At 38.7% G+C, this 15,924-nt stretch overlaps 1 protein-coding gene across 2 annotated transcripts; it reads right to left on the bottom strand.

Moving 5' to 3' along the window:
• Positions 1 to 386: 386 nt before the first annotated feature.
• Positions 387 to 15,924, bottom strand: eif3s10 (eukaryotic translation initiation factor 3, subunit 10 (theta)). 2 transcript variants are annotated; one of them, XM_042736722.1, is made up of 22 exons: positions 15,739 to 15,924; positions 14,834 to 15,024; positions 14,222 to 14,358; positions 13,779 to 13,942; positions 13,364 to 13,563; positions 11,852 to 12,060; positions 11,506 to 11,677; positions 11,300 to 11,404; positions 10,895 to 10,993; positions 10,668 to 10,784; positions 10,323 to 10,508; positions 9,890 to 10,237; positions 9,647 to 9,751; positions 9,377 to 9,490; positions 8,674 to 8,796; positions 8,377 to 8,530; positions 8,035 to 8,216; positions 6,741 to 6,820; positions 6,128 to 6,630; positions 5,186 to 5,318; positions 4,489 to 4,655; positions 387 to 991 (listed from the first exon to the last, which is right to left on the bottom strand). In XM_042736722.1, exons 1-22 carry the CDS (start codon positions 15,785 to 15,787, stop codon positions 810 to 812), a joined length of 3,720 nt encoding a protein of 1,239 aa, XP_042592656.1. In that variant the 5' UTR covers positions 15,788 to 15,924; the 3' UTR covers positions 387 to 809. The 2 variants fall into 2 exon arrangements, with proteins under 2 accessions (XP_042592656.1, XP_042592657.1); XM_042736723.1 differs by having other exon boundaries at positions 6,143 to 6,630; positions 15,739 to 15,923.

Below are 15,924 nucleotides of genomic sequence, written 5' to 3'. Positions count from 1 at the left end.
ATTTTTATTGTCATATTTGCCACCAAACGGTGTGTGTGTGCGTCGATCACAAAAGACTGCAATGTTTATTTACTAAACCTTTTAATGTATAAATCAGGAGGACCAACAGCAGCGTATTAAACGCTATTGTTTTCTACTGACAACAGCATAAATGAATAGATTATAGGGATCCAATCAATTGTTCTTGGTTCATTTATGAAGAGAGACGTCTAAAGCAACAGAAAACCTTGCTGAGATTTTGGTGACCCCTAGTGAGCAAAATAATCATCTACTGAGGCGTCCGAAGACTACTCAAATAACCTGTGATTCTTATTCCAGACGATTTCATTTGACACAAAAAGATGCATGATGCTGTCTTCTGCAGTATAAGAACTGAAATATCATCATTTCATGAGCAAACGACTTTATTAATAATTTCTTCATATTTCTAGAGGGAATACAACCACAGCATAAGCAGCAACTACAGCATGACAGCTGTAAAGATAACCTGATGATTTCATCTCAAAACTTCACAAGTTCATGTTCTACATTATCCACACCTCCAAGAAAAAAATAACATCTACTTAATTTTGTTTGACCAATTTAATCCTCTAAGCATGCATAACAAAAAGGAATGAGCTACTTTTCAAATGTAAGTTTTTATAAAGGGATGAAATATAAATTGCCATGTTTGAAACCCCATTGTAAGTGTTGTAATTCTATGGCAAAGCTTTATGTGTTTCATGTCAATGTAAGCAGTGATCTGTACTGATTAGAGAACACATCAAGGCTTAGTACAACATTGAGCAAAAAATTCTGATGCTTCAGCATTAGCGGCGGACAGTGGTCCAGCCATCATCATCCGTCTCGTTCTTGGTCCGGCGCTGGATTTCCTTATCTTTGTCAGACCGCCAGGTGCTCTTCTCACCGCCATCACGGTCTCGGTCACGTGGTCTGGGAGGAGCTTCTCTTTCATCCTTGCGCTCTTCACCACCACGACGCCATGAACCACCTTTGAGTTAAGAAATAGGATGTAAGAAACTGACCTCTTAAAAGGTACCCCCAAGCATATTCCATTTGCTCAGCTTTGTCCCAGGGTCTTGGACTTTATACCGACACCTACCTACTTGGATGCCACTTTAAACCAGTTTGTTTGAAAAAAAAAAAAAAAAAAAAAAAAAAAAACATCTGCAATTGTAGTCTTAAGAGTTTGTGGCAATTAAGTGTTTGTAGCAGCATGGCTATGTTTGGAGGCATTTTGGACTGCTGTGGTATCATGCATTTGTAGTTGCCACTTGAGTTTGTTCTGTTAGATGTAGTTCTGTGATTTAGTTTTGGATAAGTGCTTTAAGCATTAAATAAATTTACTGTTATAACTAGAGCCAGACCAATATATTGTTTTGCCAATATTATTATAAGTGCATTTTTTAATATGCTGCAGATTTTTACAGAACATATAACGCAGTTTAAATGCTTCTAAATGGTGTAATTACTTAGTTTGTGCTCCATTGTTTGCTACTTTAAATTATCCACCCGCCATCCACCCTCGCCTATATTTGATTGTCACATTACAATGATTCTAATTTCTTAGTTTTGCATGATGATATGATGAATGGATGGTTCATTTTTAACAGAAGATTCAGTGATGTTACAGCTGATCTGCGCATCACTGCAAACGTCTGCAGAGCATTACGGCTCCATGGCCACCGGAGCTGATCCTGGCTGCTCTAGTCAATGCTGGTGTTTATACCAGCCGCACCGCAGCCCAGAACTCATGCTTATCACATTTCCAAACTGGGTGTTTACACTGGACGCGAGTGTCATGACAAAATAAATAGAACATTATAATCAGTGATGCTGTCTACAATGGATGCAGCACGACCACTGATCTATATATATATCTGGATCGCTCATCGGGTTCTAAACTGTCAACAGACAGTGAAGCCACCGGAAGTGTTCGATCCGCCATCTTACTCTTCCCTACCAGCAGAGAGCACCATTGAGTCACAGGCAAACCGCTGACCTAAAATCACCTGATTTGAAGCAAATCAGTCAAACGGAATTAGTTTTTATGTTATGTGTATGTAAATTAATTTTTGCTTCAGATGTTATCTGCAATGTTTATGGTCTTTTTGGGCAGGATAAGCGATATATTTAAACCGTTTAGGTGGGTGTGTCTGCTGCGCACTGATGACACAGGTAATGATCCAACACAAAATATAGCCTATTTCTTTATGTACATAATTATTAAACATGAATGTATTAGTATCAGAAATCGATTTGAATATACAATGAATAATACAATAGCCTCTGTTACTATATTGCTCTATACTGAAATGAAAAGCTTACCTTACCATCTTGAAATAAAGCTTCATGTCTGTACTCTATGTACTAGTCAGTTATTTCTCTGAATAAATTATGATGCGTATATTTTTAATGTCCTGATTGAGCAACATCTATTTCAGACTCTCCAAGATCGCGCAAACGTTTACTAGTGTTGCCGTTTCCCTGTAAAATGTTGTATGCTAAATTAATAATTTAACCAGTTTACATCATAACCTGCTTCAAAATCAATGCTGTTAATGAAATCATTGTTGAAACATTTGCTGTTAGCGCCAACTGTATGAATAAAAACTCTAAAAATAAATAAATAAATAAAACAATGAATAATTGTACAAGGCAAATATACAAAGGTATACAAAGCATAAATCTTTACACATATTTAAGAAATACAAATTTTTAATTGGTTATATATATATATATATATATATATATATATATATATATGTTGAGGTCGTGTCCATCTGATGTTTATCATGTTCATGATGTTCACTACTGTAATGAACATAGCTTTTTAATAAGTAGGGAAAATTCCCGACATTAAAAAAAAAAAGCATTTTACATGCCTAGGGTGTTTGCATTGTAAGAATGTACAGGGATACTTCAGATTTAAAAACGCTGATTTGTTAGGTGATGTTTTCTCGTTAAATTCTTACAATTTCCTATTAATTCAATGGAATGTATGGGAATACCAATATGGCGGCGCGGCGGCTTCACTTTCATGACGTCATGAGCAATCCAGTTCCTTGTTATAGATCAGTGGGCGCGACGCGTTCTATTTATGACGTACTGACACAGTTTAAATGATTTTCAACACATCGTTCAGACAGGACGTGTCAGCATAGTTTGTCAATACACTCAGTAACATAGCAGATTGAAAAGTTAGTATATTTCTGCAGTCCAATAGACAGCAGTGCAGTGGTGGTTTTAGTCTGTTGAATGGTGATTTAACGCTACACTGTCACCTAGTTGGTGAGACTCAATGCTATAAAGTAAATAAACAATGGCCATCTTTTATTTTCACAATAAGCTTATCATACTCGTTTGCTACATTAGTAAGGCCCTATGATTTCCATGATGCAGAAAACATGGATGGAATCGGGGGAATCCTTTCATAAAAACGGAATTTACAGTATAACAGGGAATTTTTTTATTTATTTTATTTATTTCATTCATTTAAAAACAAATGCAACAACAGCATTTAACATGAATGAAAAGGAGGAGGAATTTCATGGAATTTGTCTTATTTTTGATGAATAAATAAAAAACAGGTCAGTACACTTAAATCAAATTGCGATATAGACTAGTGTCTGTGAATATTAAACTGCAAAAAGACTATTAAAATACAAATCCTCATATTCTGCATGTTCATTTGATTCCCAGAAAATACACAACACTGAATTTGTGAGAAAAAAAACATTACTCCTTATTTATACATTTGAGATGTTTACAAATGCTGTGCTTCCTGCATAAACCTGCCCCTTTTGGATTGGCAGTAGCTTGCTTGCCCTACAGTTACCTTGTTTATTTTCTTAATTCAAGTTATATACATTTTGTTATATTTGTGTTTTTTCCAAGTTATTTATAATAAGTAAAGTGAAGTTTACTTAAGTGCACTGATGTCAGAACCATTTTGAATAATAAAGTTTATTGTTAAATTGTTAAAAACCCTGCCTCCATTACATAGGCCTTTGTTTGTCACATCATTATAAGTGTTTGATCACCAAATTTGAATTATCATTGCAAAAAGTGTTTATGTATATATATTCTGTTTATGTTTATACACTGTATTCTATATCCAGTACCAGTCAAAAGTTTGGACACACAAATGGGAAGTGTGTCCAAACTTTTGACTATACTGTACCATAATATAGCCTACACAAATAATATATATCGATATCAGTCTTTTTTAATCCCGAATATCGGTATCGGCCTCCAAAAAACCCATATCGGTAAGGCTCTAGTTATAACTTCTTTTAATAACTCTGGTCACTCATGACTCAATACTGTAAAACAGCTTTATCTGGGCCACTGATTGATACATTACCTTCATCTCAAACAAGTGTACATTTTAATCAAATCTGTCAAAAGGCTCCATACGTGCAAACTTCAATGTGCGAAAATATTATGACTACATTAAAGATGTGCAAGGCAGATCATGAGACTAACCTTCATCAGGGGCTCTGTGATCACGATCCTGGTCTCGGTCATCTCTGCGGTCCCTCATGTCACGGCGTTCACGACGATCATCACGATCAAAGTCTTCACGACGAGAGTCACGCCAGCTGCTCTGCTCTTCAGCACCACCACCTCTTCTCCATCCACCCCCTTCTTCCCTGCACATGCACAAACATTTCACATTAAACTTACTGCCAACTGGATTAGCCTAGATTTCCAGCAAATAGTAAATGGGTGGATCTTAAAATCTGAAAATGTAAGGTATGGAAACCTGTTTTATCGAATATTTTATTCAATTACACAGGCCTAAGGACCACACAAACTTGATACTGCTTTTAAGCAAAACAATCACTGTTTAAAGAAAGAAAAAAAAAAGTTATATTCTAATTAGTATGTTAAAAAAAAAAAAAAAAAAAGGAAAAGAAAATCGGGAAAAAAAATTTATGCATGTCTATTCTTTACTACTCACTACTTTCAAATACATGACGTAAACATTATATACATATAATTCATCAAAAGTACATCATAAGCAATTGCATGGCATAAATGTGCAGCATTTTAACTGCTCTGAAACCACAAGCTTGTAGAATATGCAACAGTGTCATAACAGAAAACCCTTCAGACAAAACTTTTATTTTTCATAAAGAGTAAATTGTTAGAAAAATGTAATGTTGTGTTATATTTTTACCTGGGAGGGCGGCGATCTCTAAATCGATCTCCCTCATGACGGTCATCTCCCTCACGCTCACCATCATCATGGCCAGTATCACGAGGAGGTCCCCAGCTTTCTTCCCGAGCCTTTTCTCGCTCTCTCCATCCACCTACAAAAGGTTACATGGAGTAATAACATGAGTTGAAAAGACATGCAATTGAGATTATTGTTGAAAAATGGCAACTAAACTGACTATAGTTAATAGGGATATGCAATCAATCGCATGCGATTGTCATGTGCATCTGGTCAGTAAAGCCGGTTCCGTGATTAGTAGTAAATCACCATCACCTGCTTTCAGATGGAGCGGCATTTAATACACAGAGTCGTAGATCACGTTCATTATTGAAGGCGATTCGATCTGCAATAATGAACGCGATATTGCCTAATTGTCAGTGAAGTACGGCTCTGTGTCATAAATTCCGCTCCATCTGAAAGCAGGTAATGGATATGTACTACTAATTGTGGAACCGGCTTTACTGAAAAGATGTGCATGACAACCGCATGCGATTAATTGCACAGCCCTAATAATTAACAAAAACCAACTTTCCACTGACCAAATACAATATAAAGGGGTCATATCTTTGTTCCCTCTGAGGTCTGCGGACATTAATGAATGATTTCCAACAACTACAGTAATAATTACTTTTTTTACCTCTTATTTTCCAACCATCATTCCTCTGACCTCTGGAATAAATGGGTTTTATTTTGCTGTTGTAGCTTTAAGACCCAATAAATTTCTTCAATGAAATGACACTTTCCTGCACTTAAGAACGAGCTGTGGGTTTAAACTTTCCCATGCTTCAATAACAGATGTCAGAATCACATTGCTTCGTGACAGGAAAATTAGATTCCTCGTGATATGAACCCTTTAAAACACATTTGGCAACATGCCCTCTGTGAGAAAAGAAAAAGAAATACCACATGAGCTTGCACCTGGTCTCTCAAGAGGTTTCCAGGGTCTAGGGTCATCTCCACGACGTGGGCCAGAGTCATCCATACCCCTGCGGCCTCCCCTCTCATCATCCCCTCCTCTTCTGGGGCCCCAGTCATCATCTGCCCCACGTCGAGGCCCTCTAGGTTCATCCATGCCTCTACGGGGTCCACGGTCGTCATCAAAGCCTCTTCTTTGGCCATGGTCATCGTCCATTCCACGCCTTGGTCCGCGGTCGTCATCAGCTCTTCGGTAACCTCTGTCATCGTCAAAGCCCCTCCTGGGCCCACGGTCATCATCAAAGCCTCGTCTGGGTCCACGGTCATCGTCACCTCCTCGGCGCAGACCTTGTTCATCATCAAAGCCACGGCGGAGTCCTCTGTCATCTGAACCACCACGACGAGAACTTTCTCCTCCTCTCCGGAAGGGCATTTCACGGTCTTCTCGATCATTGTCTTCACGGCCTTCACGCCCCTCCTGACGCCAGTCCCTGGGAGAAAATAAACAAAAAACAAAACGATAATGAATCTCAATTCTCTGCATCTGTTTTTAATCTTTGTCCTTATGCATCAGCTTATCAATTAATGTGAAAATTCTTACCGGTCACCAACAGGACGTCGCCATTCTGAATCACCCTCACCACGCTTCCTCCAGCCTCCTTCTTCCCTTTCACCCCAGTCCTGGAAAGAAAATGATTAAAATTCAGACCAAGAAATAACAATATCCATTTTATATCTGAACAACAGTATGCAGTCATCATCTGGTTAAAATGAAAGTATTAAATTTGCGAAGTCTTAATTTTTATAGAAATTAATACTCTTCACCAAGGGAGCATTATATTTATCAAAATAATTGTTACAAAATTGCTGTTCTTTTAAACTTTTTATTCAAAGAGTCCTGAAAAAAATTCCACAAAAAAAATATTAAGCAGGCTAAATCAACATATTTGAATGATTTCTGAAGAATCATGTGACACTGAAGACCTGAGTAACAGATACTAAAAATTCAGCTTAGCCATCACAGTAATTAGTTACATCCAGGTGGCTTTAGGAAAACAGGTAACAGTGGGCAATACGCATTTAAAGTGATTAATATAGGAGGAATATGTAAAAGTCATTTATATGTGCCAAACATCCTACTGCCAGCTGATGGCGCTATGACTGTAACTGAATGTTGGCATGCAGATGTCTTCATACCAGGACTTTTATCAAATCTAGGGATGCACGATAAATGTCGCATGATATTTAATGCGCATCTCATCAGTAAAGATGGTTTTGTAATCAGCGGTAAATCTCTACATGTGCATGCTTTCACGTGGAGCAGCATTTACTACACAGAGCCTTTGTTCACGAACAAGCTGCGCCAAACCACGATCATATTTTGCGCAGCTTGTCAGTGAACAACTGACGAGATGTGCATTAAATATCATGCCGATATTTATATTTGTATTTTGTACCAAGAGACTTTTCTGTAGGTAATGGTGTGTTACATGTGTGTACCAATTTTCGTACATGGACGTAAATGTAGCTCGAGGTGCACTCCGTTGAATGTGTACAAGTGGCACTATTGAGTCATTTTGCCACACCCACTTCTGAAACCCATATCAGATGTAAATTTTTGCCAGTTCGGACATGTGTGCAAAGTTTCATGAGTTTTGGAGCATGTTTAGGCCCTTAAAAATGCGATTCACTTTGGAGAAGAAGAAGAAGAAACGTAGCAATACCAGTAGGGTCCTCACACCATCTGTGCTCGGGCCCTAAATATAATACTATAAAATAATAATATTTTATAATAACATTTTACTATATTTTTATCCAAAAAATTCATAAACATTACTTTTGAACGGTAGTATATGGCGTATAAGCACATTTGACACAGAGTTCTTATGAGTTACCTTGCTGGGTTTTTCTTCTGGTGCCTTCCTTTCCTCCTCCTTGCGGCGTTCACGCTCCTCAATTTCCAGTTGTCGGGCACGCTGCTTTCTCTCCTGTTCCTCCAACTTATTCAGGCGCTCCTGGTATTCACGTTCTTCCTCCTCTCTTTGCTCCTGTTCCAAGCGTTCACGCTCTTCCCGTTCTAAAACACACAAAACCAATGACCAACTCGAAAATGAAAAAAAGTCAACAAAAGTTCATACATCAAATAAGATATGAATATTTCTGAAAAAAGAAAAAAAAGAAAAAAGGTATTGTAATGAATCACTGTTAACTAAGAGTAAATGAACAGCAATAAGAACCTTTCTTGAGCTGTTCCTCATGGATTCTCTGGGCCTCCTCTTCTTTCTGGAGATAGAAGGCCTTTCGTCTGTCCTCCTTACGTTGCTTCTTTCGCTCCTCAAGACGCTTCTTCCTCTCCTCAACCAAACGTTCTTGGAACTGCTTGAGTTTTTCCTGGGTACATGAGAATGGCTCAAAGCTTAGCTACCTGGAGCATCAACATCCTAAACATCAAGGACTTCATCTATACTAGCTACTGAAAGCAAATAATCTGTAAAACATTAATTGAATAAATGACACTTAAAATGAAAGTTTACCTCATAAATGAAGCTTCGAGCAGCTTTAATTTTGGACAGGAAGTTCTCCTTGTCCTCCATCATTCTTGACATTCTCTGTTTGTGTTCCAACGCCTTCTCACGCTCCATCTTCATATTGCAGATCTGAGCAAACAGAAGATCACAACAACCTTTAGCTTCAATTACAAAAAAAGTGAAAAAGTGAAAGTGACGTGACATACAGCCAAGAATTCGTGCTCTGCATTTAACCCATCCAAAGTGCACCCACACACAGCAGTGAACACACACACACCGTGAACACACACCCGGAGCAGTGGGCAGCCATTTATGCTGCGGCGCCTGGGGAGCAGTTGGGGGTTCAGTGCCTTGCTCAATTGCACCTAAGTCGTGGTATTGCCGGCCCGAGACTCGAACCCACAACCTTAAGGTTAGGAGTCAAACTCTCTAACCATTAGGCCACGACTTCCCCACCAATAAACAACATGGTATGATTACATTATTCAACATGTCCTTCTCATTTAGGTATTAACAAATTACTGAATTAAACTAAAACAAGACACTGAACAAGTAGGGCCTCAAGAAATCCTTTCACTTTTACTGAAGTTTGAAGTATATTCAAGTACATGGGGGATTTGAGATTTTTTTAGCAAAAAATTGAAAACTGGACCAGAAGTAAAATCACATGTAACTCTAACAAGTGCAAAAAGCAGTATACGATTATTACCCTCTCTTCCTCCTGCAACTCCCATAGCTCCATGTCCTTGATGCGCTGCTCCTCGTAGGCTTTCTTGATCAGAGGAATCTCCTCAAGGCACTTAGCTCTCTCAAAGTAGTCGATCTGGAATATGCATAATAGTTCACTCCAGTGTAATATTCCAATGTCCTATACTCAGCTGCACAGAATTAACCCTACTCCTCTTACATTTAAAACAGTCTACCAACATACTTATTTACAATGACAAAATACTTCACGAATGTGTAATATGAGCTCTACCTTCTTCTCCTGGTTTTTCAGACGCTCCTGAAGTTCTTTCTTCTCTTTTTCTAGTTGTTCTACCTGTTTGGCCATGATGAAATCAGGGTCCAGCTCCTCCAGATCCTACAATATAAAATAAATAATTAAATAAAAATAAACCTTTTCAACTGATAATGTAGTCTACATTTCATTTTCCCAGGTAACTTTGTCAATAAAAGTCTGGTGTGTCCTAAATGGCCACCTCCCTAATAAAGTCAGTACCTCAATATCAATGTCTTTGAAGGCCTTGGCTCCCAGCTCAGTCTTCTTGATCTGCTCCAGTCGCTCACGCACTGTCTTCTTTTTGATTTGCTCATGTTCTTGCATGATGCGCTCCTTTTCCCGTTCTTTTGCCTCCTGTCTAAGACGCTCCTCCTCGGCCTTGCGCACCTTCTGAAGCTCCGCCTCTCGTTGCTCCAGCTCCTCTTTCTCCCTCTGGATGTTGAGGCTCTCCAGGCGCTCTTTGCGTTCCTCAATTGTTTGTCGGCGAGCGAGGATGCGCTGATGCTCTTTGCGGGCATTCTTCAGGTAGGCTGTGATGGCCTGCTGACTCTGCTCCTCATGTTCTTGCTGTAGGCAAAGTTACAGTTGATAATGAAACTGAAATAACACTGACCAGAAGGTAGATAATCAATTAACTTAGCAGTTGTCTTACCAGTATGGAGGCAGGTTTGATGACCTGGATGGCTTTAGCCAAGGAGGATGACATGGCAGTGAGCTGATTCCGTATCTGTTCAGAGGGCATGTTCTGTAGGAACGGACCTACTGGAGAATCCTCTTTAGTAGAATAGTTCAGATCGGAGCCAAAACTCAGTGTTCGGGATGTATGATCAATGCGCACCTTTGGGCAAATACACAAACTCACTACAATATTTTGGACAATTTGGAGATTCTGCTTAACCATGTAACTAACTACTAAGATGCTTGATTTAGAGACTATGTGTGGAAGATATACACCTACATTTGATGAGTAAAATGTTGTTGTTGTTTTTTGCTATACCTGTAGGTCACAGTGCCGTGCTGCATCTACAATTGAGCGCTCCAGTTGGAAAGCATCTACAAATGGCACCAGAGATGCCAACCTGTTGAACTCAATGCTCTGGTAGATCTGAGCCACCTGGAATATTAAAACCCAGAAGACAGAATTTGAAGATTTGCAGAAGACTGAAGCAAGCACACATTCCCCAAGTAATTATTAGACGCCTGGGGGTAGATGATCAAGCCAACCTGTTGTAGCAGTCTGAGGATGGTGTTGTTCTGCAAGTGAGGAACGTAATGCAGCAGGTCTGATTCTTTCTCAGCTTGGTCCCTCACCCAGTTCAGCAACTATCACATCAGCAGCAAGAACACATACATAGCATGAATACTATGTCTTTAGTGTGTGTGTTGACATGAAGAACACTAACATTGAAGACTGCTGTGTCAGAATGGTCTAACAAGTGCATCACTCTACTTAACAATTAGGTTTATGAAAGCTTGATGGTTAAAAAGTACAGCAAAGGTCATTGTTTCTAATATTTTACTGTGGATATATGCATGATTCTTATAAGCTCAGAAGAAAAATTCTGACTAAATCAGACATAAGTTACATAATACAATTCTAATATAGCTAATAAATCAAGTGCCATTCACCTTAGTCACTCTTCCACAAAGTTTAAGAGGATGGAAGTCCACCTCCAACCAGTTGTAGAGCTCTTTGACTTCAGGAACAATATACTGAAGCAGGTTGAACCTCACCTATGACAAAAAACAATATTCAAGAAGGTTCTCAATCTTTTTTCAATAAACTATAAATTTAAGGGATTACAAAAATGACCAATGGACAGAATGGTTATTACCATGTCATTGATGAGACTCTGGCGGGTGGGTGGAGACTGAAGGCCAAGTAAAGTAGCCAGTCTGCGTTGTTTCTCTACAATTATGCCATCCATGTCCAACAGACGAGCGATATCAGTGCGCTCAGGGGTGATGGGAATAGACAAAGTGGCCAAGAGCACTCGAGTGGACATTCTGAATGAAAGGAATAAAACACGACAACACTTTAAAGTAAGTCTTAATAAACTAATAAATATTTCAAGAAATGGCTAACTACTGTAAAATGACAGCGAAATTATTCCATAAATCATTCAAAAACAAACAAATAACCCTCGTTCAATCTGATGTTTGCTCCTATTTAATGCTCACCTCTGCATCTCTTCTTGGGTGAGGTTCTTGCGCATTTCCCGGGAGAGATGATAGAGTCTGTGTAGGGTGCAGGCATGGAATAAGGCATTGCCAGACTTCCAGAATACAGTGGACACCTTATTGTAGTAGTTGGCCATAAGCTGAGGTTTAGGGGGCTTCTTTGAGAGGGCAAACAATCCATGGATGTCTTCAACTGCTTTGAATGCTTCCTGTGTGGATTAAAAAGAATGTAAGCAACAAGTATAATCTGCAAATCATTCATGCTTTCACAACAAAATGAACAAAAAGTCTGTAGTGCAAAAAGATAGAACATCAGTTTTTTCTCACAAATGAATCCCGACTAATATGTTTTTATTTATCTTTTTATGTAATCAATAGGGCTGCCCTCGACTAAAGATTCTTTTGATCAACTATTCGTCGTTAATTTGAAGCAATTAGTCAACTAATTGCATGTTTATATTAATAAGCCATATAATACATAATGAGCCATTAATTGTCTACAGCCTATCAGTGCTAAAGCACACACATAAAGCTTGCCACAGCGCACCGGCACAAGTTATGATTATGAATGCCCCAGGGAAGAAAAAAAAAACAGCAAGAAGACTGCCTTAACATTATAATAATTCTTTGATAAGTGTTTTCTGTATTTTCGGCTGCAAGTCGATGACACTGACTGGTCATTTCCACAGTGGAAGAGTATATTTCATACGGATTATATAATCTGAAAATATTTGTTTTCCATTTGAATTGGTTCATTTAAAAGGTGAAATTTCTACAGAACATGGAGTTCACGTTCACAGAGACTTAAACGGCAGAAAGCTCACCCTCCTTGCTTTCATCATTTTACAGAAGTTTTTTAGTTTTTGTGAGTGCACAAATAAAAGTAGACTTTTCACAGATTTGAAAGATGCATTATTCTCATCTGTATGAACAAAAATGATGGAATATTTTAAGTTAAATTCAAATGATTGCACCGGCGCCTCCATGTAAACTGTCATGCAGTAAGCGCACTACTGTTCAGCTTCCACACTCCGCACAAAAACTTCAATAGCACACATTTTTCTAGGTTAATGTTAGAGGGAGCGGCTATGTAATGTTGCTGCTACTTACATGTTTCAGATGATAAGCCATATTTGAGGTCGATGAACGAAACGAACATTTGGATGTCCTGACCAATGTACTGTAATTACCACATAGACCAGCTGTTAATGATCTGTCTGTCACGGACTACGTGACTTCGCCAATTCCTGTGGATTTTTGTTCTGAGATTAAGCGACTAATGAAATTTTGATCGACTAAGCCTCTTCTGCTCGACTAACGGTTAGTCGACTATTATTAATCAATACAGTTTTGTTCTTTGTTTGCATGGAAAGCACTCTCCTTTGCACTGTAAAAAGGTTGAAAGTTGCAGCATAAAAAACTAAACTCAACTGAATATAAATATATGTGTTATATAATAAGTATATTTATATAGTCTATTGTACACTGGTGCCTAGTATGAAGCACAGAGACCTGCCACAGCTCCATGCTAATAGCACTGTCCAGCTGGACCAGACGTGTCTCGAGGTGCATGGACTGGCTCTCAGGATTGTTCAGGTTGATGGCAGTACTCTGGTTGTGATGTCGCTGGATCTGTCCCAGGTGCATTCGCAGGTTGTCACACAGCTTACGGAACTCTGCTTTACGAGTGTACTGCAGGCAAAACTTAAATGCTGTGAGAGAAAATGTAAATTTTTTATATAAATTTGTGCACAACCAAAGGAATTCACATTTTTGGTATCATATAACATGACTGCGCTATATAATACAATTATGTACTAATTCTACAGACTCATGTTCCATAATTCTACCAATAAACCCTTATCTGTACCCTATGCTAAAAGTCCCACAAGCAAATGTTTTTGTGTTATATGAGGTTTACACTGACCTTGCTGAGCAATGTCATGGTAAAGGCGCTCCACTTTGGAGTTATTCCTTAGCAGGTCCAGGCACTGGCGGTACGACTCCCACAAGAACTTGACCCAAGGCGTGAGCAGAAGTCTGTCAGTGCGGTCTTGAGTGTCTTCACCACTAACGGCACTCAACAGAACACTGAAGATCACAGAAAAAAACAAAACAGATAATCTTTCATGGAACACCATCATCTAGACAGAACCACTGCCTTCAAAATTTACTTGAGGCTGGATGTTTGCAGGTTCCTAATGAATACTAAAAAGAATAGAAACTGAACATGTCCTGTCTGTATGAAGCAAAATGTAGTGAAATTTTGAAATTAGAAAAAATGAAAAAAAAAAAAAAAAAAAAAAAAAAAAAAAAAAACTATGTAGACATGAGTAGGGAGGAACTGTGTGGGCCTTTAGCTTCCTGTACCTTTCTGGAGTCTGAATGTTGTCCAGATCCTCAATGTCCAGCACCATCTGCTGAGACTCCTCTTTTGCAGTCTCAGTCTTCTCCTCTGCAAGTTTCAGGTAAGCACGGACCACATCCTCCAGAGATTTGATATTCACCTGAAGCACAAGAGCAGAGAGTAATTTAATGACAAGGACAGAGCTTACAATTGAATCGAGGTCAATTCTACAATCAAAAGTCACCATGACTGCAAATATTGTAAAAATACATAAATAAATAACCTAAAAGCACTATGACACAAATGACTTAACCTTAAAGTCGGCATGAAACAGAAGTAGCAACAGATATATTCTTTCATATTGTGACATTCATCACAGTGCAACAGATTATTGAAAGAGAAAAAAAATCTAGGCTTGGGTTCTATGCATCAGTTGTTGATTGGATTTTGAGATGTAAGCATTGCATTCTAAACTGGAGGCAGAAGCTTTAAGTGGATTAAATGATTGGAGAAGTCCTGCAAATGTCACCAGAGAGCAGTCTGTCAATTTATGACATTTTAATTAGACACTACAATGTCAAAACATTCAAGGAATAATAAATAAATAAACAGCAAAAAATAAAATGGTCTCAAACCTGTTGACAGATGTTTTTGTACTGATACAGTCCCTCCTTTGCCAAGTGGCTCTTGCGCAGATCCACGCAGAGCTCAAGGTACTTGAGCATGATCGGCTCGTGTATCTTCTGCCATGTTCGATGTTTTTTGCTCTTGATGACATCGTAGAGCACATCCAAAGCTGGCTGCTTTTTACCAACTTCAAGAAACTCTGAGAAAAGAAACAAAAAGACTGTCATGAGTCATGACCACCACACTTTTGGGAATGTGTTTATTTATGACATACACAGCATCCAGATGGGGCTGATTCACTGCAGTATTCTATCAATTACCACTTTCAACACAAATAGGTCATTTACAGCTGGCTGTAATATTAATAAAACAGAGAAAATAAATCGTGTAACGTTAAACCTGTGGCAGGTGCGCAGTGCTGCTTTTCCACTCAAGTTTTGTTTATTATTTTGTCCAAATAACAACGTATTTGCTTTTCATTCACGAATAAGGAATATTTTTGTAGTCTTAAGGATTTTTTTTTTTTTTAGTGCATACTGTTAATAAATCTTTAAACTCCGATAGCAGTTGTCGTCATTACTAAGCTAGCGAAATAGAAAAGCCTGCTAACACACATGGTAGCATTTACAACAACGATAGATAATCTCTATCTTTGTTCTTTTACTAAGTGTGCAGAATATTTTCACTTTATTTCCAATCATGTACTTTTTTTTTTTAAGTACGCCAAGAAGATGAATATACGACACAGTAATAAAGCAGATTTAAAACGCTGCATCATACACACAGGCCTAGCAGCTGTGACATCCGGCCTGCGCGGAACATTGATACTGCAGCACGCGCCATAACGAGCTAGCAGCTAACGTTAGACCCACGACTACAGTCCAAGAGACGACCGCCTACAACATTTACCCACCGTTTGCCCGCTTAAGAGCGTTCTCCGGTCTTTGGAAATAGGCTGGCATTGTTATGGCTTGCTAGCAGGCAGTTTTCAGAAAGTCGAGGCTGTTTTATTGACTCTGCCTGTCCATCCGCGCCGTGACTTCTCGCCGCACAAGCAAAAAAGAGCTAGCGCACGTGAACAACTGCGCCGGCGAGGAAG

The sequence above is a fragment of the Cyprinus carpio genome, chromosome B13, assembly GCF_018340385.1.
Source record: "Cyprinus carpio isolate SPL01 chromosome B13, ASM1834038v1, whole genome shotgun sequence".
NCBI classification, from domain to species: domain Eukaryota; kingdom Metazoa; phylum Chordata; class Actinopteri; order Cypriniformes; family Cyprinidae; genus Cyprinus; species Cyprinus carpio.
The sequence above is the reverse complement of the archived record's forward strand: the minus strand, read 5'-3'. Positions and strand labels throughout refer to the sequence as shown.